At 40.7% G+C, this 25649-nt stretch overlaps 1 protein-coding gene across 1 annotated transcript; it reads left to right on the top strand.

Annotated features, from left to right (window-relative positions):
• Positions 1–23503: 23503 nt before the first annotated feature.
• LOC139474872 (uncharacterized) lies at positions 23504–25083 on the top strand. Its single transcript, XM_071258062.1, has one exon. It carries the CDS (start codon positions 23718–23720, stop codon positions 24894–24896), a length of 1179 nt encoding a protein of 392 aa, XP_071114163.1. The 5' UTR covers positions 23504–23717; the 3' UTR covers positions 24897–25083.
• Positions 25084–25649: the final 566 nt, after the last annotated feature.

Here is a 25649-nt window from a genome sequence, read left to right as displayed (position 1 = left end):
TCTGGACCAGACAATCCAGTGATTAACATCATGACCATCGAACTACGCAATTGGGATCGATAACATGTATCAACCAAGTCAGCGAGCCTGACCACCCGATCCCGTTAGTCGCCTTTTACGACAAGCATAGTCGCCTTTTACGGCAAGCAAGGGTTGCTGAAGACCTATTCTACCCCGGAATCTTCACGGGTCCCTCCCCTTAAGAAAACTGAGTGATCCTTCCTCTTCACACTCGCCACGTTTCAGATGAAGATTGCTGCATTTGTCGAGTCCAAAAGATATGTCATTATCATTAGAAAAGGACTCGACAAACAGAATCTGTTTTTAAGTGTGGTATCACTTTTGGCAAGACGTTCAAGGTCATCCATGTAAAGAAGGTGAGTAAGGGGCTTTGGGGGTATGTGCTGAGGAGGTCCGGGATGACAACCTTCATCCTCCCAAGTAAAAAGCTTAAAGGATTTAGTGATACGCAGAAAAAGCAAAGCACAAAAAGAATGGTCCTCAAATATTACTCTTCTAAAAGAAATAGTCGCTCGTGGACGTCAATACATTCCAGTGATTTCAAAATCCATTCGAGAGGTAGTCTCTGTAGTTTATCCAACGCATCGAGAGGTTACGGGGGTAAGGTAATGTCATTGGAAGCGCAGTTTGGTGACACAAGATCTGTAAGACACAAGTAATAGGGTCGAAATTTTTGAGTAAAATTCCTTTATTTGGGAGAAGAATTGTTCCACCACAGCGGAACCTCCCCTGTATCCACAAGAGAAATTTAAACAGTGAAGTAATGGTGTTTGGACACAAGGGAACAGTTTCCAATAGCGGTTTTGCATACCATCAGGCCATGGCGCCGTTTTAGATTTGGACTTATATTATAACATTCTTAAGGTAATCAGGTGTAATGAAACAGAACAATGGTGACCTTATTTTGTCGTGTACAATATAATTGTAATCCTCCACCAATGGTTCCTCGAGGTTACAGTTGCCGGGTAAAGACCGCAACTGTTTCCAAAACCTTTCACTGGAACATATGATGGGTCTTTTCTCATTACTGCCGTTGGTTGCATCTAATTACCTGTAACACTATTTTTCATTAGTTTGAACAGTTTATATGTTTATGAACTTATCTTTCTTGCCCCACTCCCTTTTTCTTTTCTTTTTTCTTCTTCTTCTTCATCTTCCTTTTATTATCAACCCTTGATAACACGATCTTGGCTATCTCGATAATTCGCCAGCGGTATAACATCGTTTATCCCACAAATAGTGACCATCAAGGCCTTTGAGTATTGATAATCTTATATCTTTTTTATAAAGTACAAAAGAAGGAACCCATTCGGAATTCCGTGTTATTTAAGGTAGCTTGTCAACAGGCCGCCGTATAGCAGGGATACTGCTTTGCCGTGTCAGGCAACACACAAACCAGGAAATTAACAATGGGTTGATCACTTCGTTTTGAAAACATACAGCTTTTGCCTATTTTCTCCTTTTGATTTGAAACATATGATAAACAGTGAAATCAAATTAACAATTTTTAACATCAATGCGATATATTGTTTGGTATAAATGACAAAGCCACCGGTAGCCCCGTCACAAACAAAAGCAAAGCAATGTGCCCTACCTGTTCGTGAATGGAAACACATTATTTACAAATGCAGAAGTTATGTGTACTTACGTACCGAGCCCACATATGTTTGAGACAGACATGACTTCACTCTGAAATGTCAGCAGCATCAACCATCCTCTTTATATCATCCAAGCAAACCTTAATTACGACCTGCATCAGAACCGTGAAGATCCGGGATAGAATAGGTCTTCAGCAACCCCTCCTTATCGTAAGAGTTGACTATGCTTGTCGTAAGAAGCCTGTAACGAGATCGGGTGGTTAGGCTGGCTGACTTGGTTGTTATGTGGACCGAGTGGTCATGATATCAATCACTGGATTGTCTCGATTCAGACCCGATTATTTACAGACCGCCGTCATATGGCTAGAATATTACTGAGCGCAAAAAGAACAAACAAATACAAAGAAAAACGTAGGGCTTCCACAAATTATAAGGCGAAACGTCTTGATGTAACTGAAACGATCGTTAATGTCGCACATACACTTTATAGTGAAAATTTATCCTGGATCATCGCTATAATGCTAAAGTAATGTCGATGTGACTTTAAATGTTCACTCAGTCATAGGCCTGGAACACTAACACATTTTGCATTACGAATTATCTTTGCCATTTGACCAAGATGCAGAAGCAGTGCAAAGAACAACTAAAAATGTATAATATATGGTATGTTAATTTATAAACAACTGCTGAAATATAAGTCTAAGCAATACATCAAACAATGAAATGTTCAAAAGGATTTCAATCAAAATCAACGTTTTAATTAGATTTTCTTTACAAACAAAAGTATAACAGTCTGACAGATACATGCAGTGCATTTGAGGAGGACGCTTTCATAAAAGCCTACATAGAATATTAACATATTTTGTCATGTTAACCTGACCTTGTTACAATCCGCTATTATCATTTTGATCATGGCCTTGACGTCATGCTGACAGTAACAGCGGGGAGTGAGTGAGTTTGCTTTTCCGCCACTTTTAGCAATATTCAAGCAATATCACGACGGGGGACACCAGAAATGGGATTCACACATTGTACCCATGTCCGGAATCGAACCCGGGTCTTCGGCGTGACGAGCGAACGCTTTAACCACAAGGCTACCCGAACGCCCCTTAACAGCAGGGAAGGGGGTTGTAAAGGTAGAAGATTTAACCCAGAATGAATTCTATTATTGGTCAACCTTAGAGTGCCACGGTGAAAACAGATCCATTCAGCACATGTTTTGAACGACATGTATTTATCTGTGAAGCAAAGCTCCATTTGACACCAAAGTCTCCCTCGTGACGCAATATACTTCAGATAAAAGCATTCGTACATTAAGGATAATGTATGAATCAACACATTCGCCTGTGGCCATTCTCATATATCGTCATTCGCCCCCAAGCCAAATTAGCTTAATAAGACTGTCTGGTGATCATGAATACAACACCAGTGTTAAAATGAGTGCCATTGTAAAAGTTGATGCATATTAATGAACCTAACGCGACAACCAAAATGTGGTTCTGAGTACATCGAAAAAGAATTTCAAATTATTTTACTTAGACATTGCTCATTAGTAATGCTTTGTTATACAGACAGTTCCTTACTTCGAGTGGCACTCGTGCAGAGCAACCTGCCCGTGGTGAGTGCTGGGTAACGCTAAAAGCTCATCCCCCGTGTGGACCCGGGGTAGAATGTGTCCTCAGAACCCCATTGCTGGTCGTAAAAGGCGACAGAATTGGGCAACCTGTTTGCCATGGGTTGCGCCCCTGTGTCGGTTGAGGACGGGATTCTGGTGGTTGAGGGCACTGGAGCCAGGAACAGTGTTCCTTTTGCCCAACACGCCACTTTGACCCTTACTTCACCTTGACGGTTGGTAGGATGGGCCCGATCCTATTAATCGGCTGGTCATGCCAAGCCCTGTGCATGACATTGTGTGTGCACATGTGTGAACTATCTTCGTGTATTGTTAGCTCAGTGTCTAACTACAAATAATTGCCTAGGCCAATCTGGTGCTGTTGACCTCCGAATAATGTACGAGATCAAGAACGTCACCTGTCTCCGTAGTGGTTCGCTTCTGGTGGAGTGTGCAAGGAGACAGCAATCTCTCAATCTTTTATCTGTCTCTACATTTGCTAATATTGAGGTTGCTGTGTCTGTGTACAGAACATTAAATTCTTGTCGAGGCATTGTTCGTGACAGGGCTCGTTATCTGTCCGACATGTCTGAAAAAGAAATAGCTACAGAGTTGGAAGACCAGGATGTTACTGCAGTTAAACGTTTCACGTTCAAGAAGGACCGTGTCATCATAAATACAATTACGTATCTCATGACATCCCTTCCCCAGTCAATTAAAGCAGGTTATTTGAACATCGGAGTGGGTGTGTATGTTCCCAATCCGCTCCGATGCTACAAGTGTCAACATTTCGGTTATGGTTCCAAATCCTGTCATAACTCTGTGGTATGTCATCGTTGTGGTGCCAACCATGAGAGCACTGACTGCGAAAATGATTTGAAATGTGCAAACTGTTCTGGCCCACATGTTGCTTCATCCCAATTTTGCCCCGTGTGGCAGATTGAATCTAAAATAATGAAACTAAAATGTGTAAGGAACATATCCTACCTGGATGCCAAAAAACTACGAAAAGATCAGACCACGACTCCATCAAGTATTTCTTACTCCGCTGCAGTCTGACGCTCCATATCATGCAAGTCAGAACAAACTGTTGCTACTGTTCCAATTGATAAACCTGTCCCTGCCATCAGTCAATCAAGTTCAGAATCTCAGACCGAGATTCTGTCCCTTCACCTTCGGAAGTTCCTTTACAGAACTGGGCCTCTGGACAAGGACGTTACTCTGCCCTCACAGGACAAGCGGAGGAGTAGTTCCTCCTCACATTCACGCGAGTGATATCAATTGAGCCACCATTACTCAATTATCCTATATAATGCAGTGGAATTGCAGAGGACGGCATAATTTTAATGAGATACAATTATTGATACAGGATTTTCAACCGTCAGCATTATGTCTTCAGGAAACATACCTGAAATCTACAGATCAGTTTACCTTAAGACAGTGCAATGGCTATCATTCCTTTTCTCCTCCTGTCCCTCTTAATACTACTCTTCAAACTGTTGCTGTTCGTCTGACTCTGCACATTGCTCTTATTCTGTGCTCCTTATATATCCCTCCTTCCTCGGATCTTCAGCAGTCTGATCTACAAAATCTATACGATCAACTTCCAAAGCCCTGCATTATCATGGGTGATCTGAACGGACACAACCCGCTCTGGGGAAGTGCAAATGCAAATCATAAAGGTAAAAGCATTAAGGAATTTATTTCTGACAACAACCTATGTATGTTTAATGATGATTCTACCACATATTTACATCCAGCCACTTGGACGTATTCTGTCCTCGATCTGTCACTCACAGACTCAAACTTGTACAATGAATTTGAATGGTTGGTCCATGATGACCTCCGCGGGAGTGATCACTTCCCAACCATTCTTAAAACTCTTAACCCTACTGATGATCCACCTTCATCAAGGTGGAACTTTACCAAAGCAAATTGGTCATTACATGAGACACTATGTTTCGACATAATAAAACATGACCTTTTCAGGAATATTCCAGATCCGATACAGCTGTTTTCGGACTAACTCAATGACATTGCTGACCAAACAATTCCTAAGTCCTCTGCGACTCCTCATATTCGTAAACCAGGGTTCACAAATGAATGCAAACAGGCCAGAAAGTGTAGGAAGAAGCAGAAAAGATATTTTCGCAGACATCCCACTGTCCATAATTTAGATAAGGTTAAAATTACAAATGCCAAGGCTCGACGCGCTTTTAAACACAATAAACGACAATCGTGGAGGAACTATGTCTCCAAAATAAATTCCCGTACACCTATGTCCAAGGTGTGGAACATGGTTAAGAAAATAAAAGGCAAAGGTTCCAAATCTTCTATTCACCATCTAAAGGACGGTGATAAATTATTAACTGATAAAATAGACTTCGCCAATAAACTTAGTGAAACACTTGCCAAACATTCTTCATCATCTAATTATGTCCTTGGATTTCAAAAATATAAAAAATAACAGGAAACAAATATAATAAATTTTAAGTCTGACAGTTGTGAAGACTATAATTAAGTCTTTTCTTTACATGAACTAAAAACTGCCCTTGGGAAAGCTCATGATACAGCGACAGGAAGTGATAATATCCACTACCACCTATTGGAGTATTTTACAGGATTAACATGATTTTGGTTTGAGAGGACGTTTGCCTCATTTAATATCACAGTTTTTAACCGACAGGCAATTTCAAGTCCGAGTGCGTACAACCCTGTCTGACCATTTACAATTAGGATCAGGGTGTCCCACAAGGCAGAATTTTGTCTGTCAAACTATTCAGTATCAGGATCAATAGTCTTTCAAAAGTTTTAAGCGATTCAGTAAATGGTTTGCTGTTGTAGATGATCTTAATATTTCTTGTCGGGGTAAAAACATGCATGCTATTGAGAGACAACTGCAATTGTGTCTGAATAAAATACTTAAATGGTCGCATTCCAATGGCTTTACATTTTCCAAAGAAAAATCTAACTGTATACATTTTTGCAGAAAATATAGACCGCATAAGTACCCAGAACTGTTTCTATCTGGCACTCCCATCAAAGTAGTTGAAGTAGCCCAGTTTTTTTGGACATCGTCATCTGACATTCCTGCCACATATTAAATATATGAAAGCAAAATGCCTGAAAGCTATTGACTTACTGAAAGTCGTATCAAATACCAAGAGGGGAGGGGATCAGAAAACCCTTCTCCATTTGTACCGATCACTTATTCGCTCAAAACTGGATAATGGTTCCATCATTTATGGTGGAGCCTGTGAAAGTAATTTACAGAAATTAGATGCCATACATCATCAGGGCTTGAGGCTCTGTCTTGGAGCTTTGCGGACATCTCCTGTTGATATTTTATACTTGGAGGCCGATGAACCTTCCCTCAAACAACGCCGTCTTAAACTTGCATTACAATATATTACTAAATTATACTCAAAGCCATCAAATCCAGGATATAATTATGTTTTTCATCCCATTGATGAAGAATTGTTTCTATCTAAACCTACACTTGTTCCACCTCTTGGGATCAGAATTAAGCCACAAATGATAGCGGCTAACATAGATCTGGATATTATTGCGCAAAATCAGCTGTTGTCTACACCTCCTAGGTAACTTGTCAAACCAAATGGTAGACCTAACACATGCTTATTTTAGAAAATCCGAAACAAACCAATTAGTTTTCCAACAGGAGTACATCCAATTAAGATCCAAATATTATTCTCACCACTCCATTTTCACTGATTGGTCCAAGGATGGTTGAAAACTGCTAGTGCCACTGTCGTTGGATCAACAATTATCTCTTCTAGAATACCAGATAATAGCTCCATATTCACCGCTGAAGCCAGGGCTATACACACAGCATTGGGATATATTCAGCAACAAAGACAGTGCAAGCAATTTATCATTTCCTCCGATTTATTTTCATGCCTACAGACACTGCAAAATGTAAACACTACTCATCCACTGATTCTTGACATTTTAGAATTATATACTAATCTTGCAACTGTCCAATACGACATTGTTTTTTGTTGGTTACCCAGCCATGTTGGAATCGTTGGTGACACAATGGCTGATGCTGCAGCTAAAGCAGCTATCAACAAATCTGTGGCCCCAGAGATCTAATGCAGAAGAAGTGGGACACCCAAGTGGGTATAAATAATATAAATTACATGCAATAAAACCAAATATCGGTTACACCTATTTGGTTTGTCAGTCCAGATTTGATGAGGTCATTATGCGACGACGTCGTATTGGCCATTCAAGATGTACTCATGAATTTATACTGAAAGGTGAGGATCCTCCATTCTGTATCCCTTGTGATGAGAGATTTTTCCATCACAAGGGATAAATATTTCAAAGTTTCATCGTTAAAGGGTCTTTTTAACAATATCAGCTCTCATATAATCCTTAGTTTTTTAAAAGAAATAGAACTGTTAAATAAATTTTGATAATTGTGTTTTGTAATTAATAAATGATCTTTTAATATTGGTAGAATAAATTGGATAACTAAAATTGTTAGTGGCTGTACCTCCAAGGGAGTTGAAGTAGTGTAAAAACATTATCCCCCGGAGATGATACGTAAGTCCACGTCATTCACAGTATATTTATTACTACCACGTTTGTAATTGCAGAATATATGTTCTCTTAATTCGGCTAAATTGACAATAACCGCCAACACCTGAAGGGATGATGTAAATCATGCTAGGGCTTCCTGCAGGAAGCTAAAGTACTGTAAGTCCCCATGGTCCCTAGTATGGTGATCTACCTTCAGTTGCTGGCGATCTATAACTCTTTTCTTATAAGGTATTGTTCTGTATAGTGATGTATTTTTATGGTTCCATGCTAGTTTTAAATCATTATCAGTGATACGCCTAGTTATGTGACTGTCCGTTGTTGACAGATTTTATAGTTTACTTGTATTTATTATATATAATCTTTGAAAGTCACGATATGGCTGAAATATTGCCGATGTGACTATAAATTTTAACTCACTCACTCACTGACCACCCGATCTCATTGGTCGCCTTTTACGACAAGCATAGTCGCCTTTTACGGCAAACACGGGTTGCTGAAGACCTTTTCTACCTCGGATCTTCATGGGTCCTGTCATTGAAATGATGAAACTTAGCTTCAGTGATAACTTATGAAGAACTCAAGATCCTAAATATAAAATTTCAACGCCAGAGAATATCCAGTCTCGATTATCCATCGAAACAGATTCCATTGGCCGTAAAAGGTAAAAAAGCGGTGAAAAGTATATGAATGGATCACTGAACGTATCTGTGATGACACTAGGTGTCGAAGCCAGCTACCTGCATGAAACTTGTTCATGTGTCTAAGCAATGCACTTCCGTGCTTTGTGTATGCATAAATGGTAAAGAACTGTTTGTTATATAACCTTATAATTCCAGAAGCCATCCGCACCTTGATGGATAATGACAGAAGACAAAATAAATGATCAATGCAAAATGACATTCATTTTCAAACGGCGTATATTGTTTTTAGTGGTTGCAATAGTATTGTAGCTCGGTTTTTGCCAGTTATGGGAGAACAATTCTTTGACTGAAATAATTACAATAAAATGTCTTTTTGCTTTTCATTCCAATGTGGCATCAACCATAAAAGCTTGTTAAACATGTATTGTCCCTTGCTTTAAGAATATTTTAAGATGATTGCCACCGTTCCTTGCTGTTCCAGCCTTACACGAGAGACGTCTCTGGTAAAGACAGGAAAGGTGTTATTACTGGAATATTGTCTCTGATTGACGGGGTCTTGGTGAAATGGCTCACTTACTGAAATCCTGTCTAATCTCAGACAGTTCTCTTACTGTATTATTTAGCTCGACAATTGTCATCATAAATAATTATATACCCGTTGATGAAAATACGTTCCTTTAAAACCGACCAATGACTCGTGTACGTGTATTGAGAATTTTCTTGCAAGCGATCAGGAATCCTCTTCAAATAATTATAATGAAAAAACACCAAGACGAAATTATCAACGAACATTTTCAGCTATCAACCTGAATATCCACGCAGATTGATACTTGACTGCAACATGACTATGCTTGTCTTGTTTTTCTATAGGTCCCTAGAAATATGGATCTGTGTTTTCTAATTATTAGATATTAAACGAGCTTCCTATTTCATATCAGACTGATGTCTTGTGTGGAATTCCTTTTACCTGTCGGGACCTGTAGTAAGATTACAAAGAGGGAAAATAATTCATGAGGGACATACATTTGAAATAAAGGGATAATGACTTTCGTATCCTCTTTATTACCAACGAGGATATTAAATCAACTATCAATAAATAACGCCATGTCTATGGGTCCGTATAAAGAGAACAAAGTGCATGGGGATGCAACAAAAATTTAATATCACTGTCGTATCTCTCCAGGCGTGAATACACGTTATAATAACCCCACTCCGAGATAAATATAGACTACTTACAGTATAAAAGGAAATAAAAAATATATCCTTATTGGCGAAATTTTGTTTCAACATTTATCAGAGTGGACCTTAATTCCCTTTTTGTGATAAATACGGTCAACCACTGTTTGTCGAACTTAGGGCTGTCTCGAAGTAAAGACTTGGTCCCTGTGTATTCCGTCTTTATAATTGCTTCAGACAGAATTCCGGTTTCGAAATATGTTGTGTTTTATATGTGGTTTAATATGAGCTCATGTTGCGGAAGTGGAATATATCAGCAGATTTATGTGTATGTATTTTAAACGTGTAATAATACATTAATGTATATGTATTTTGTATGTGCATTGATTCAATTAACTACCATGCCAATGTTGCCAAGAATGATCAATTATAAAAGTAATGTTTGACATTTGTTTAATTCTTCATACTTCACAAGACGTCTTGAAGACCTGTCATGTCACACTAAATGCCATACTAGTATATGACACCGAATGCACCCTTTGCGGATTGATTTATGTTGAAGGGACACAACAGAAATGATCGACACGAGTCAGCCAGCATAGATGGAGCATCAACACAAACGCTTTCACATGATGTTTACCAACATTCCAATTATGAAAATCACTCTATCCTTTGCACGAAAACAACTTACCACCCATTTATAGCCTTACTTGCAATCGACCAAATAGGATGTTCTAGAGAAAATCATTGGTTTCGACTGTTGTGTATATGTAAAGCAATGCTGACAGCAATGACACCCCCTCCCACCCCCCCCCCCCCCCCCCCCCAAAAAAAAAACAACAACAAAAAAACAAAACAAACCCCCCCCAAAAAAACCCAAAACAACCCTAAAAAAAACAACAAGAAAAAAACAACCCTTGGCAGTCTTTGTAACGAGCTGCCAACTGCAATATATAGTCAATTTCAAGCAAATCAAGATGGTCACAAGGTACATGTAGATGAAGGCCAAATGATACCATTGATTAGGATGAGTTGTTCCCCCTCCATCAGGGGGACGTCACAAAGTACGAACAACTTCAAAATCAAAGGACTCCAGCAACTTTTGATGATGGATGCGTCTACCCCCATTGAGAGCTCACAGTATCAACTGGAGAGTTGAGTTCTTCATGTTGCTTTGAAACGTTTGGTCCACCTAGAACAGGCAACATTGAATCAGAAAAAGACTATATTATGTTCCTGAAGTTGACATTTGCAACAAGGGAAGTGATGCTTCAATCTTAAGTAACATTTTCAGACAAAAATCAATTTCCCTAAATGCATTTCGAATTTCAGGAACCACCAACAGTTTCCCTACAGGATCGACCCGTGAAGATCCGGAGTAGAACAGGTCTTCAAAACCCATGCTAGCCGTAAAAGGCGACTATGCTTGTCGTAAAAGGCGTCTAACGAGATCGGGTGGCCAGGCTCGCTGACTTGGTTGATGCATGTCATCGATCCCAATTGTCTGGATCCATGCTCATGATGTCAATCACTGGATTATCTAGTCCAGACTCGATTATTTACAGACGCCGTCATATAGATGGAATATTGCCGAGTGCTGCGTTAAACAACAAACTAACAACAGTTATAGCAGCGTTTTGCAGATCGAGGACTTCGGGTCTCATGATATAAATTTCACTACCGATGGTTGCCAAGACTCATCATACTGCTACCAACCTTTTGGTCATATAATCACAACTTACCTATCTATTGTTGAAACCAATCTATATATTTGGTCAAGGAGTTTAACTTAAGCTTAAGGTATACGATCATCTGATATCGTTCCATAATGGTCAAATAGTAATTACCTTCTGGTGAGTTACCTTCAGCCACCTGAACTAGAAATAATAGAGACCCGTGAAATCGCCTCATATTTAGACCTATGCATAAAAATGTGTAGTAAAAGAGTCTACCCACAAGACAAAATGCATGACGTCAAATTTCCAATAATCAACTTTCCCTTTGTGTCGAACAGTAGTCCAGTCGCTCCAGCATTTGGTGTCTACATTGCACAACTTTCGAGATACAATCTAGCATGCTCTTTCTATGGTGATTTTAAAGAGCGTCATACGACTCTTGCTCAACGTTAGATCAGGTTTACAAGATTCAAGGTCTCATCAAGCTTTCCAAACGTTTCATGGTAGACATGTGGAGCACATTTCGAAATTTGACGCATCAGTGACAAAAATTATGTCCGATGCAATTACCCCACTTTTACTTCAGGTGGACATATGACATGCCTTTGCATGTGTTTGTGACGGATGACACTGGCGGGGCAGCGTGCTTCCACCCGGTATCATCACCATTTGGTATTGATTCAGTAACATATGCTCCGGACATCGCACAATGGGCTTTGTTTACAAGTACATATAGCAGCGATACCATATCAACATACGCACGGCATTTTCATTGTCTGCATCGTTAACAACTTTCGTACTAAAAAGCAAAATAATCAATACACTTTGAGTTTAATATTAAGCCTATTCAAGGATAAAAAATGAAAATGAAAGAGGTCGCTCTAGTGTGTGTGATATCACAGACAGCAAATGAATTGGGCTATCTAAGAATAACATCATACCATGTCAAAAGAATCAAGTTATGGGAATTTGGTTGAGTGGTGCCATATCACCTTTTTATCCCGTGGGATTTCTGCATGAATAATAAAAGATAGAAGTACAAATGTTGGTGTCTATTTGTTAAGTATTAAATACGGATTTGTGTTTATACAGGGAAGTAGCATTAATCTCTGTAAAGCTGTGAATTGATTGGGGGAAATGGATATACTCTGCTGTCATCGGTGATGATTCTTCAAAGGGTTTCATGTCATCAACGCGTTACAAACTAGTATTGTAACAGCGTAATTCCTTATTCAGGTAACTGACTGAACATAAGAAATGTGTTACATTAAATTGATAGTCGAACCATAACTTGAATTTGCGTATATGGGTGACAAGCATTTTCATAAAGCTATTAACACAATGCATAGCATAATACTGACTTCGGGGAAAAACGTACAATGTATAATGATGTACTTTTTTCTGCTGTGTTGTTTAACGGTTAGGTGAGGTGAAATTGGGTTTAACGTCGCATCCAAGATTATTGCACTTATATAGCGACAAGCATGCACCTGTTGTATGTTTGTGTGGCTGCTTGTACTAGTCCGGACTGACACAGTCAGACACAGTATACTGACTCCGAGCCGACCAGTCCTTGTTTTAGCCCCTTAATGCCGAGCGCCAGACAGGGTAACAACAAGTACAATCTTTAAACGCCTTTTGGTATGACGCGGTCGGGGATCGAGCCCCGGACTTTCCGCTCTCCGGGCGGCTGCTCTACCATTAGACCACGGAGGCGTTCTGTTGTTTAACTTTTCACTCAGTAATATTCAAGCGCTTGGACGACTGCCTTAAACAATCGAGTCCTAACGAGTCAAATCAGTGATTGGTATTATGAACAGCCTTCCGCGCCGTCGAGGGTACGATGACATACCATCAACCAAGTCACCCAGCCTGACCACCCGATACATTTATTCGCCTCTTACAACAAGTGTTAGGGGCTGGAGCCCTCTTATTATTCGGACCGTGCAGGTAGCAGAAGTACACTAAGTCCCCACGGTTCCTAGTATGGTGGCCTACTTTAATTGCTGGCGATCCGTAGCCCCGTTTTTATACTGTATTGTTATTTATGGTAGTATCTTTTTTATGGTTCCATACTAGTCTTAAAATGTACATCTGTGATAATCTAGTTATTTTACTGTCCTTTGACGACAGGTTTTATGATAAAAATGTATGTAATATTACTGTCTAACTTGACTTAGTCACGATATGGCTGAACTATTGCCGATGTGACTATAAATATTGACTCACTCACTCACTTATTATTCGGATTGCTCACGGGGCTTGAGCACTCTTATTATTCGGATTGCTCACGGGGTATATGAATAAACTGACGTGAATGTAACTATTTGTCGCATGGTCACAACGATGTCAAGAGTTTGTAGAGTGAGTAAATATCCGAGTTGAAAGAGCCTTAATAGGTCGGCCAGGGAATGGGGTCGCCTGTTCGAATTTGGCCAAGACCTTTGATGTACATGTACCTGTTGGCTACAAGATACGAGACTCTATGTTAACAAAGCTAAATTGGTTATCTGATAGGATGTCTAGTCAAAAGTCCTTTTCGCCTCTCAGAACCATTCATGATTTAAAGTAGAACACAGTATTTATTCAACCAATCCGGGCTAGAACAGATCCCCAGGACTATCGGTGTGGTCAGGTTCGGTGGTTTTATCAATTGCATACCATCTGAATTAGGCTGTCGAGGCGAGCAGATGTGCCTGGAAGCGCGTACGTAATCGGTTGTGGATGCTATAGCATAAGACACTTTCTTGAAGGAAAAGAAGGCGACACATCTCAACAAAAGGAATTGTGAAACATATGGCATCGAGGTGAGTTCTTATCTCTCACTTGATCTAATTCCCTTATGTTAAGAGCTATCACAAAAAACATCAACCTGAATATTAGATTAAGTTTTGCTAATTCACCACCTTCCACGCAGTACCTATCACAAGTAACAAGCCTGCCGGCTGAGCCTCAGCCAAACTGGATCGAACGTCGGTTCAGAACATGAGGTAATATGGATAACTAGGACATTAGCGATGTCAGAACACGGCTGTCAAGCTGGTCATGGAAACAAAAAAAAAATGGATCACATAAACCCTGGTTTAAAGGATCTTCTCTGGCTCAGTGTTGCTGTTGAAATACAGTAGAAAATCCTTGTATTGGTTCTTAAAGCATCACAAGGACTAACACCAACTGTCCTCGGGGGAACATAGCCATGAGTGAACTCATGTAGTCACCATTTACTCTTAGTTCCTGCAACGCGGGACCCGTCGAGATACAACCAAGGATACATCAAGATACAATTACCTAGGTCTGAGACCCCATGAAGATCCGGGATAGAATAGGCCTTCAGCAACCAAGTCTTGCCATAAAAGGCGACTAAGCTTGTCGTAATAGGCGACTAACGAGATCGGGTGGCCAGGCTCGCTGACTTGGTTGATGCATGTCATCGTATCCCAATTGCGTGGATCGATGCTTATGATATCATAGACTGGATTGTCTGGTCCAGACTCGATTATTTACAGACCTCCGGCTGAAATATTGCTGAGTGCGGCGTTAAACAACAAACAAACAAATCCTGCATCGCGGACGACTAATTTGGAGATCGCTGTTTTGCAAAAGCAGCTCCTCTGCTATTGAACGCTCTGTCGCTTCCTTTACAGATAAGGAACCCCGTAGCCAAGGATTTGTCCCTAGGCACAGGGTTCTACAAAACTGAGAAATTCCCGAAGGAAATAGAGAACAGCGGGAGAAACCTGTACCAGTTCGCCATGAAGCCATCAAACCGAGAGACAACTGAAGACGACCTCTACCTTTGTGACCTTACAAGCAACCACTTGCCCGTCCGACTCGACTGTTAATTGGCCACAGTGGTTCAGATGAATTTATGATATCGTTTAAAGTTCCAACAAAATCAGTAAACGCACCACCGTGATACTCGATTGTCCGGTCAAGACTCGCCGCCGTCGTATGGCAGGAGTATTGCACACGCAAACACTTACCGAATACGATGTAATAAGCGCCCCGCTCTAATAAGCGGTCACGGCGATATTTGCTAATATATTGGCAAGTGAACAATCCCAATTAGCATCCCTTCCGATTGATCAATATACACAAAACATATTTATTCGTGTATAATACGCACTCGTGTGTTATATGCACCCTTAAATGGACAATTAGATTCTGGAAAAATATATCTGTCGTATATAAACAGTTCAGACCGTCAGCATAAACCACGACATTTATCTTTCAACCCTGTTTTTTTCCACCAAAATAATATTCTAATAACAGCCCCCTATTTCTAATTTTGAGAGTGCAATGGGCGCTTATTACGCCGAATACGGCACTCTTTTAAGGAAACAGTGTGGATGTCGCGTACTCCTGGAAGAGAAGGATATGCTTACGCTTTCCACAAACACCTAGGTGTCGACACTGATTTTCAGTGATCCATTCATATATTTCTTTCCACTTTTTTGCATTTTACGCCAAGTGGAATCTGCTTCGGCAGATAATCGAGACAGATTATTCCCTGGCGTTGGCGTTGATATTTGTTTATGGCTGACTGCGGCATAAAACAATTCTGGGTGATGATTCTGACAGATGAAGTCTCAAAGGTATAGAAAGACACCTCATTGTTATAGCGTCATTATCATCAGCTACTTTACTGCATTTGAAAAGGGCCCCACAGGTCTCTTGTGAAGTGAGGTATCCGCAATAAAGCAAGGGAAAGTGTGGCATGAATTGCTGTACCGTGTAATGTAATCCTTAAGATTGTCTGGAGACATGCATTGAGGACACTCTTAGATACCCAGACCACATTCAATGTATGTTGTCAATCAAAAGGTTTTTTTACCGTCAGGCAATTTAGAGTCGTCATCACCAAAGTGATTTAATGTCAATTGTAAGTTATGGCTGTGAAATTACTTACTTTTCCCTCTTTTGGTGTCTCTCGTCGTCATTTTGCTGGAGTATTGTTAACAGAGGCGTAATAAAAATGGTAAACGTTTAACCTGCGTTACGTTGGGCTCTCCACCCTTATAATTACTAATTACACAACTAATTCTTTCACATATGAGCTACAGGTGACCTGTTGTCCAAGGCGCTGTAATTCGGTGTGTAGAGTTGCGTCCCTTGGGCACATATAATCGAGCATTCGAATTCCAGTTCGAAGTACTTTTCATAGCAGCATTGAACCCTACCCACCAACTTATTGACCATGACGTAAGTTATGATGAGAGCTTTGGCCAAAACAAGACCTGTAGACGAAAAATATCATTAACAATAGAAAGGAAACCATCGACTATGTGTTCATCTATACTATTTCAAATGAATCATCCCCCTGAGAAGGTATGTAAGTCCCATTTCATTCAAAGTATTTTTCATTTTTCATGTTTTTCATCGTAGAATTCTTGTTGTTTTTAAATGTTTTGGCTTAAACTTGCTGACAATCACCAGGAGCCAGAGGGATGGTGTAAATCCTGCTGGGTTACCATGTAGGTAGCAGAAGTATCGTAAGTCCCCATGATACCTAGTATGGTGACCTACCTTTGGTTATTGGTGATCTATAGCCCATTTTTATTGTGTACTGTTCTGAATTGTTATGAATTTTATTATGATATGCTAGTTTTAAATCTACATCTGTGATAGTCTAGTGTTTTTACTGTCCTTTGTCGACATATTTTAATGTCTCTATGTATTAATATATAACTTGATTTAGTCACTATATGGCTGAAATATTGCTCACTCACTCAAATGAATCACTGAATATATTACATAGGATGTACATATATGTCAGTACAAGGTTACATGTGGGAAGGTCACGTTGACATGCTGTCTGCGTTTCTTTATAAACTAATCATTACATGTTTCATATTGCTTTTCAATTTCAATGTCATTTGATATTTTTAATCATATACCCGAAGCAATATGTACGTGTTTAATTAATAATTATGGAAATACGTGTATATTATTCATTTCAGCTATACATGTGTACAGTATTGATCGGAGCATTTATACAGTCACGTTTTCAGACTGAATGATCATATAGCCTAGTTTAGTTGCCAGATAAAGATAAGCAATATAAGCTTCATGGAGTGAAGCCTTGCATGTATAGGTGCACCAGATAACGTCGCAGTATTGCGGGTGTGGTTTTGTGCATTGCTAATAGAATGTTTGAGTTAATTGTGTTTTACGCCAGTCATATATATTCCAACTTGTCATGGCGACCTTTTCGTCGATATTTACCAGGCAAACTCTGGTGGTTGAAAGGACGGGCAATGACTAATGCATATCGGAGCCATCGGAGAGAGATGTTATTCCGAAGATTAAAATGAAAAATATTCAGTCAGTGAGTGAGTTGAGTTTAACGCCGCTTTTAACAGTATTTCAGTTACATCATGGATGTTGGACGAAAGTCCAAAGTGATGCAGATCTCAGACGTTAAACCCACGAGCACAGATATGGTGCTGACAAACCTAGAAACATAATCGGGGCGAACCGGTATTCGAACCCACAATCATAGGTTTTTGGCATGCCCAAGGGACGCAACTCTGCACAGCGAATCGCGGAGCCTCAGACGACTTGGCCACCCGTTGCACCGGCGATAGAGTTAACTTTCCATATGATGTTGTTACTAAAATTGCTAATCCATCTGATCCCCTAAAACACTAGGTATGAGAAGAAACATCGTCATAAGATATCAAATTAAGATCCTGAGACATATTAAGAGTGATACATTCTATTTGCCGGTAACCAATGCTGATGTGGACCAAGACATCAACAGATTGAGACAATGTCTGACGAATATAACTCCACGTACATTCCAAGTTAAAAATGATAGCGCCATTAGGAGAGCAGACGCCTTGCTCATAAAGTCCCGTCTAAACTGGATGTGACACATGAATGTTTTACTACCTGTGGGTATGAGAGTCGGCGTTAGGAGACACCATCCAGGTCCTGGTTACTTAGCCTTTCTCGTTAATACCTTGAGGACAAAAGTCTGGATTTATAGATACGAGTGAGTGAGTTGTGTTTCACGCCGCTTTTAACATAATTCCAGTTGTATCAAGGCGTGTCACCTTAATGTGGGCAGAAAGCCCGATGTGATGCAGGTCTCAGACGTTTACCACTTCGGTGAAACCCACCAGCACGGGTATGGTGCTGACAAACCTACAAACATAATCGGGGCGAACCGGGATTCGAACCCATAATCATAGGTTTCTGGCATGTCCAAGGGACGCAACGCTGCACAGCGAATCGCGGTGCTTTCGACGACTTGGCCACCTTATAGATACGAAGACTTCGTAGTCGATGTTCACCTGGACAGTGTAGGTGTGTTGGTAGTTGTAGGGTTGAGTCTTCTTCATAAGTCTGACGAACGTGACACGCACACGCATAACCTACGCGTACTCGTATTTCAGATCTTTGACAGTTTGATTGTTTGTTGTTTAACGCCGCACTCAGCAATAATCCAGCTATATGACGGCGGTCTGTAAATAATCGAGTCTGAACCAGACAATACCGTGATTGACATCCTGAGCATCGATCCACGCAATTGGGATACGATGACATGCATCAACCAAGTCAGCGTCCCTGACCACCCGATACCGTTATTCACCGGTTATCTTCCAAAACCCCTACATCCCATTTCCCCTACAACCCAATTCCCCTACAATTAGTTAAAACAACACACGGCATTTACCTGTCTGGCAATATGAACTCACCTAAAGGAGGGATTAAGGTCTGGAGGAGAGGTAGTAGAAATGAAAGGGGTAGAGCTTTAGGGGATTAGGCGACTTTAGGAAAGTTTTTTTAAAAAAAAGATTTAATGTAAGTGTAATGTAAGATGCCTGTATGATGAGAAGACAATTTTTAGAAATTACAAAAATAACAATAGGAAGAAACAATTATTACATTGATAAACTGAGATGAGACCGTGAACTTTGTTGTCTTAAGCTGTAGGGGAAATGGGATGTAGGGGTTTTGGGAGGTTACCTATTCACCACTTACGACAAGCACTGTTGCATTTTACGGCATGGGTTGCTGAAGACCTGTTCTATCCCGGATCTTCACGGGTTCGATCTTTGACAGAGAGAAATGGTTCATCAGCTTTGATGTTGTCCACAAACTAGTCGTTTTGTTCGGATCCTCGGTACACCTTCTAGGGCGTGATGCATTTTGGCCAATGTTCTGATGAGACACGATTGCTATTTGTCGGGGGCGGTCGGGTGGCCTAGTGGTTAAAGCGTTCGCTCGTCACGCCGAAGACCCGGGTTCGATTCCCGACATGGGTACAATGTGTGAAGCCCATTTCTGGTGTCCCCCGCCGTGATAGTGCTGGAATCTTGCTAAAAGCGGCGTAAAACCATACTCACTCACTCACTCTATTTGTCGTGGATGAGGTTATTATCGTTTGGGGTTCGGTGGGTTCGTCTCGAGCCGACCTGTCGCCACGGCTCTGCTTCACCATGTTAATCCTGGTAGGTGAAAACATAGATAGGCGCAGTTCCGCTCAGACCTAGGTTTTGGTTTGGTTTGCTGTTTTACGCCGCACTCAGCAATATTCCAGCTGTATGACGGCGGTCTGTAAATAAGCGAGTCTGGACCAGACAATCCAGTGATTTACATCATGAACATCGATCCACGCAATTGGGATCGATGACATGCATCAACCAAGTCAGCGAGCCTGACCACCCGATCCCGTTAGTCGCCTTTTACGAAAACATAGTTGCCTTTTACGGCAAGCATGGGTTGCTGAAGACCTGCTCTACCCCGGATCTTCACGGGTCTTAGACCTAGGTAATTGTATCTTGATGTATCCTTGGTTGAAGCCATGTTATCTTGGGTAGGTGTTGTCTCACATTCACGACGTTGGGTGGACACATGGCTTTGGCCTGTCTCGCCGTGATCTGTCTTCATCCGTGTTAATATCAGCTGTGTTGGAGACGTAGTTGTCGTAGTAGACGGCCCATCTGTTTTATGTGGTTCGACTCTATGAGCTACTGTCCCGTTGTGTTTATTTTCACCAATGTTTATGTTTCTGTTTGTTGATATAGTATAATTTTGTTTTCAATTGATTCAGTGGAGTAGTTCAACCGAAGCATTTCATTTCCCAGTAATTATATGATCACGATATGATATTTTTGTTGATTGCACAGCTGTAGCTCAGTCGCTCAGTTTGCTATTTAGTTCATAGAGAAGTTTGTCCTTATGACAGATAGGCTCAACCACACAGCACATTATTATGATATTCAAAAGTTTAGGCTTAATCCATTCAAGTGGGAAATTTATAAAAATGTGATTTCAAAAATGAAATCAGTACCATGAAATATCCATACTGGTCATGTTTTTTGAATCGTGGACATTATTGTAGTCTGTAGAATATAATTATAATTGCATTGGTGCTCAGAGCTAATCTGTCTCAGCAACCCGTCTTGGACAAAGTATGATGCCTGCTTCCAAAACATAATTTAAATGTCCTTTTGTTCTTACCTAGGAAAGAACCTCAATTGCACATGTATCAAATGTCCCGTCGTGAATGCCGATCACTTCGATGACATAATATTACGTGTCCTCACTGTTTTTATCTTGAAACATTCACATTACAAACTACAGCAATCCACATGGCATCGGTTTCTGAAAGCAAACGCAGCACTACGACAGTACATATATGTTAAATTATAGGAGTTACGATAGTCGTAGCGTTACGATCGCTTTCCTAAACAGACCCCGGATCCAACAAGGGTGATCTGGATTAAGAGGTCCAAGACAATATTGAAATATTTGCCAAAACAATTACACATAAACCCGAAATAATATGGACATAAAAATGCATGATGTATTTGATCCACAGAAAGTGCGTGTGTCCCTACTATCAGTGTAGTAGCATCCCTTTTAAAATTTATGACCCAAACGAAAGTTATCGCTTGCATATGGACACGTCTCGAACAAATAGTCAGTAAGTACATGCCGTGGCGAAAATTATATCTTTAATTGTATCTGTGGTGTACCAAGAGACCACTAGACAAAGAAGACGTAGGCACTCCGAACTTAGCTTGTCTGCTGTCTCCAATTATGAAGTATATCATTCTAGTATTTAACGATTACCATATTTGTCGAGGAAAAATGTGTCCGTTTACACTGAGGACACTCATTACAACGTTTAGACCCAGACTGGAACTGGACTGGCCGTCTAGGATACGAAATAGTTCTTCTTTAAATCGCACATGAGCCCGAAACTTCTGGTTTGACTCTCCAAATAAGTACAGTGTGGGAAGCCCATATGTCTACTGTCTATGTCCGCGTGATTATTGCTATAAGAGGGTATACTCATTGAACTTCAACACGACCGCCTCCGTGGTCTAGTGGTAGAGCGTCCGCCCGGAGAGCGGAAGGTCCGGAGTTCGATCCCCGGCCGCGTCATACCAAAAGACGTTAAAAGATGGTACTTGCCGCTGTTCTGTGTGGCGCTCGGCATTAAGAGGCTAAACAGAGGCTCGTAGTCAGTATACTGTGTCTGAGTGTGGTATTCATGTTAAACTGCGGCATGGTATCTCAGTGAGCTAGCACTATAAATCGGCATAAGTCCGGTCTAGTAAAGCAGCCACACACACCCACACACGTGCAGGCACGTCGCTATATAAGTGCTATAATCTTGGACCCGACGTTAAACCCCATTTCACCTCACCTTGAACTTCAACACAGTGTGCCTGGTAAGAAAAGACAGTGTGACAATACTGCAAGAGGAATTAAAAAAACGATAACCACCAGATGATTTATTCATGTGACCTCTAACGTGTCAGTTAACGAATGTACAGTGTCACAATTGCAAGAGTAACCATTGTTATAAATACAGGTTATAAAATGCAAGCATCATGTAAAACAGTAATATACTTTTCTTACATCATTAAGACGACGTCTGAGAAAAACAGTGTGAAAATGTATGCATAGCGCTGGTGCGCTTCATTAAAAGTACTATATTTATTAAGGTCTGTATTTGTGACAATACAAACGAATTATATTAAGAGCGCTAAGGAGGAGGCGTGGCTTGTTTACCACGGCCGGCTTGGCCTGCAAGCTGATTGGGTATTACCAGCAGCCGGGCAGGTACAGAATAAGCGAGATCGTGTAATTAGTAGTGGTAGTAGTAGTAGTAGTAGTAGTAGTAGTAGCAGCAGTTTAGGGAGGCCCACAATCCGAGCCGATTTAAAGCTAAATATCGATTGATCCTTTTAGCTAATAAGTTCTTATAACCTCCAGTTACTCTCGTGACACAACAGCTTCCCCCTTAACATTTGTTCTGGTTGAAGCGATATACTAGGTGTTTTCTTTCTGTGGAACAAGATATTCTAAAAAAATCCGTATGAAAGAGATCACTCAGCCATGTGTATAGACCGAAGTAAGTACGATCCATACTTCATTTTATACACAGTTCAGCGAAGATTTTAAACAAAGAAAAGTCTCACTACAAAATAAGTGAAAGTACCGACACGCGAACAATAAACGTAACCGAAGCTGTAGCAGTTTTCGCACATCGTTTTCGCACCGAATAATCAACTCATTTGATGATATAAATGGCGTTTGTCACATTTCCGTTGTTGAAAGAACGAGAACAACAGTTTCGCAATCCCAGCATAGTCTGTCCTACCAAGTGGCCCACGATTTGATGATCTCTTGCCGAAAACTTTGAAGAGGGGTCTTCAGGATTTACCGCAATAGATAAATTGTTCACGAGGCATGCTGATTGATTTCAAAAGAAAATGATTTGGAACACTAAAAACATATTCTGTCTAAAACCCACCAATCCTTATATAATAGACGGTCGGTCCTAATAGGACATTGGTTAATGGTATTCTCATTCATTGAAAAGATAATGAAGGTTTTATACTGATCGATACATATTCACCAATTTGGTGCTCTGTAAAAGCAAACATTAATGAAAACATGTCAAAGAAGATTTCAAGTTTATTCAGATGCTTAAACTTCTTATAGTAGCCAGACACTCTATGTGCCTACTTGGAAACATGTACCAAATTAATGAAATATGATGCAGTATAATAAGATCTGACTATTATCTCAGGATGGTGCGCATGATGCACGCCCTTGACTAAACTGTACAGCGACAGCTTGTAATCTCCCCGGCCTCTTCGAAAGGCAGGCTTTCAGTCTGTCACAGTCAACGGAGGGAGAACGCTGCGTCTAGCGAGGCCCGCCCGTCCTGTGTGAACGCGAACGTTAATCAATGAAGCCGAGCCTAGCTACAGTGTAGTGATTGGCTTCCTGTAGGTGGGCAAACTCTCACTGCTAGCCACACAACGGATTTATTTAGCAGAACAAAAATGGTTGGACTGTGTTTGATTAGTCAGTGGTAGCTACGTGTTCGTCACCATCGACATCTGGATGCTCTTTTAAAGAGCTCGAGCCGCGGCGTTGTTGGCTAAATGCAGCAATGGCATACGACATGCAAGGAGAGAATGGAACGGTATCCTTGGATTTTATACACAGTATTTCAGATAATGTCACGGGTCCGGAAAGACTGTTGACGAATGTTACCAAACGGTTTGTTCAGCCATACAGAGTGTTATCAAAACTAGAGCAACTTCAGAAAGAGCTAGACCTTGTGACAATGCCAGCCGCCTTATCTACAGGAATTGTGACAAATATTCTTATAGTTTGCACATTCCTCATTACCCCAGTGGGACGTCACCCTTTGAGCATTTATCTGACCGCCGTTGGACTGGCTGACCTCACCTTTCTGTTGTGTTCAATGATCCTGTGGATTTCCAGAAATGTGTTTGATATTTACAACCACACTGGGATGTGTCAACTGACAACATATGCCTTATTCCTGTCTACCTTTCTTGGGACGTGGTATCTAGTATCTGCACATCTGGAGCGGTGCTTTTGGCAGTTTGGACAGCGTCGGAGGAAGAGATGGTGCACGAAATTTCGTTCTAAATGTATCATCATAACAATCGCTATCTTCTCAATGGTGGCCTACCTTTATCTACTGTGGACTCACATCGTCAGGAGAATCAGTCGGAAGATGGCAATGTGTGCCCCTATGTTAGAGAGTATGAGGGATCTTGAAAGGCTACGGAAAGTGGAGATAGTGTTTTCTGTGTTCATCCCCATGGTGTTAATTGTCTTAATGGACATTACACTTCTGATCAAATGTGCAGCAGATCGGTGTTTCGGTGAGAGCAGAACTAAAACTACATCTCGGTCGGTGCGAATGTCAACTAGAGTAAGTGCCGCTCTGGTGTCCAATGGTTTGGATTTGTCTTCAGAAAGTTCAGCAGCAACTTTGGTGTGTGTCATTTGTGGAATAATGTACGTGGGACTCCTCATGCCTTCGGTGTACATCCGAGCCAAGTTAAGTTTCACAAGTGTTCGGAAACCCTTGGACTTTCAGCTGATGGGGTTGTTTGAAAACCTTGCCAAATTCAATGCTGTATATAAGTTTTTCTTGTATGTGATATTTTTAGGCAGTTTCCGCAGGGGTCTGGTGGCTCTGTTCAGTTTATGTTGCGTATCCAGGAGACGCAGAACAAACAATGACCACGGGCGCTCGTGTGGATGTTGTAACAAGCAGAGTCCAGGCGGTCAAGCAACAGATTTTGTGTAGTCTTCAAATATCTCGTTCTATTTATCAGGTGAGACAGGATATGCTCAAGGAGACTCGCAGGTATTTTTCACCCTTCATTATATTATAGGAAACCTGATACGCTTTGATCACTTCGTATTCACAAAATGACCTTTCTGTGTACCTCTTAATTTGATTGTATATAGTGTCCGCTAAAACCGGCCATGAAATAAATTAATTGCCTTCGTGACATATAATGTGTTTTTTCATTAGAATGTCCTTTGGATATGGGCAGATTCAACATTGATGATATCGATCACGTCCCTATCTCCTTGTGAGCAGCGGTATAACGGTTAATCTGTATGTAATTCTGACAGGGGTTGAGCTGAATGTCGTGCAGAATATTATCTTAAAGGCATTTTGCACATTATTAGATGGCAGTGACAAAAAATAAGAACGAAACCGAGAGTAAAACCCCCATAGATAACAGTGATTTGTGTAATCATTATGTTATTGTGTGTTAATAGTTTTTTAGCGGTAAAATAAATCTTTCGACTACATCCATCAAAAATATCGAAAGGATTTGTGCATCCATATGTTATTAATACGTATATTGTGGTTTAGGCCAGTGTTCGGTTTTGCACCGTGAAACTATAGATGTCACCGCCCTGATATTGTACAGCACAAGGGCATGCACTATCCATTGCTATTTTCATAATACAAACCAACCAGCTAGGTCACTTCGTTCTGAAAGTGAAAACCTTCTTAAGGTCCCTGAATTTGTTTTGACAGATG

Source organism: Haliotis cracherodii, unplaced genomic scaffold (genome assembly GCF_022045235.1).
Source record: "Haliotis cracherodii isolate W230 unplaced genomic scaffold, xgHalCrac1.p SCAF_3, whole genome shotgun sequence".
NCBI classification, from domain to species: domain Eukaryota; kingdom Metazoa; phylum Mollusca; class Gastropoda; order Lepetellida; family Haliotidae; genus Haliotis; species Haliotis cracherodii.
This window is presented reverse-complemented; position numbering and strand designations above follow the sequence as displayed.

Excerpts from the sequence above, each read along its gene's own strand:
- LOC139474872 (XM_071258062.1), top strand. The coding sequence starts at position 23,718 with ATGGCATACGACATGCAAGGAGAGAATGGAACGGTATCCTTGGATTTT.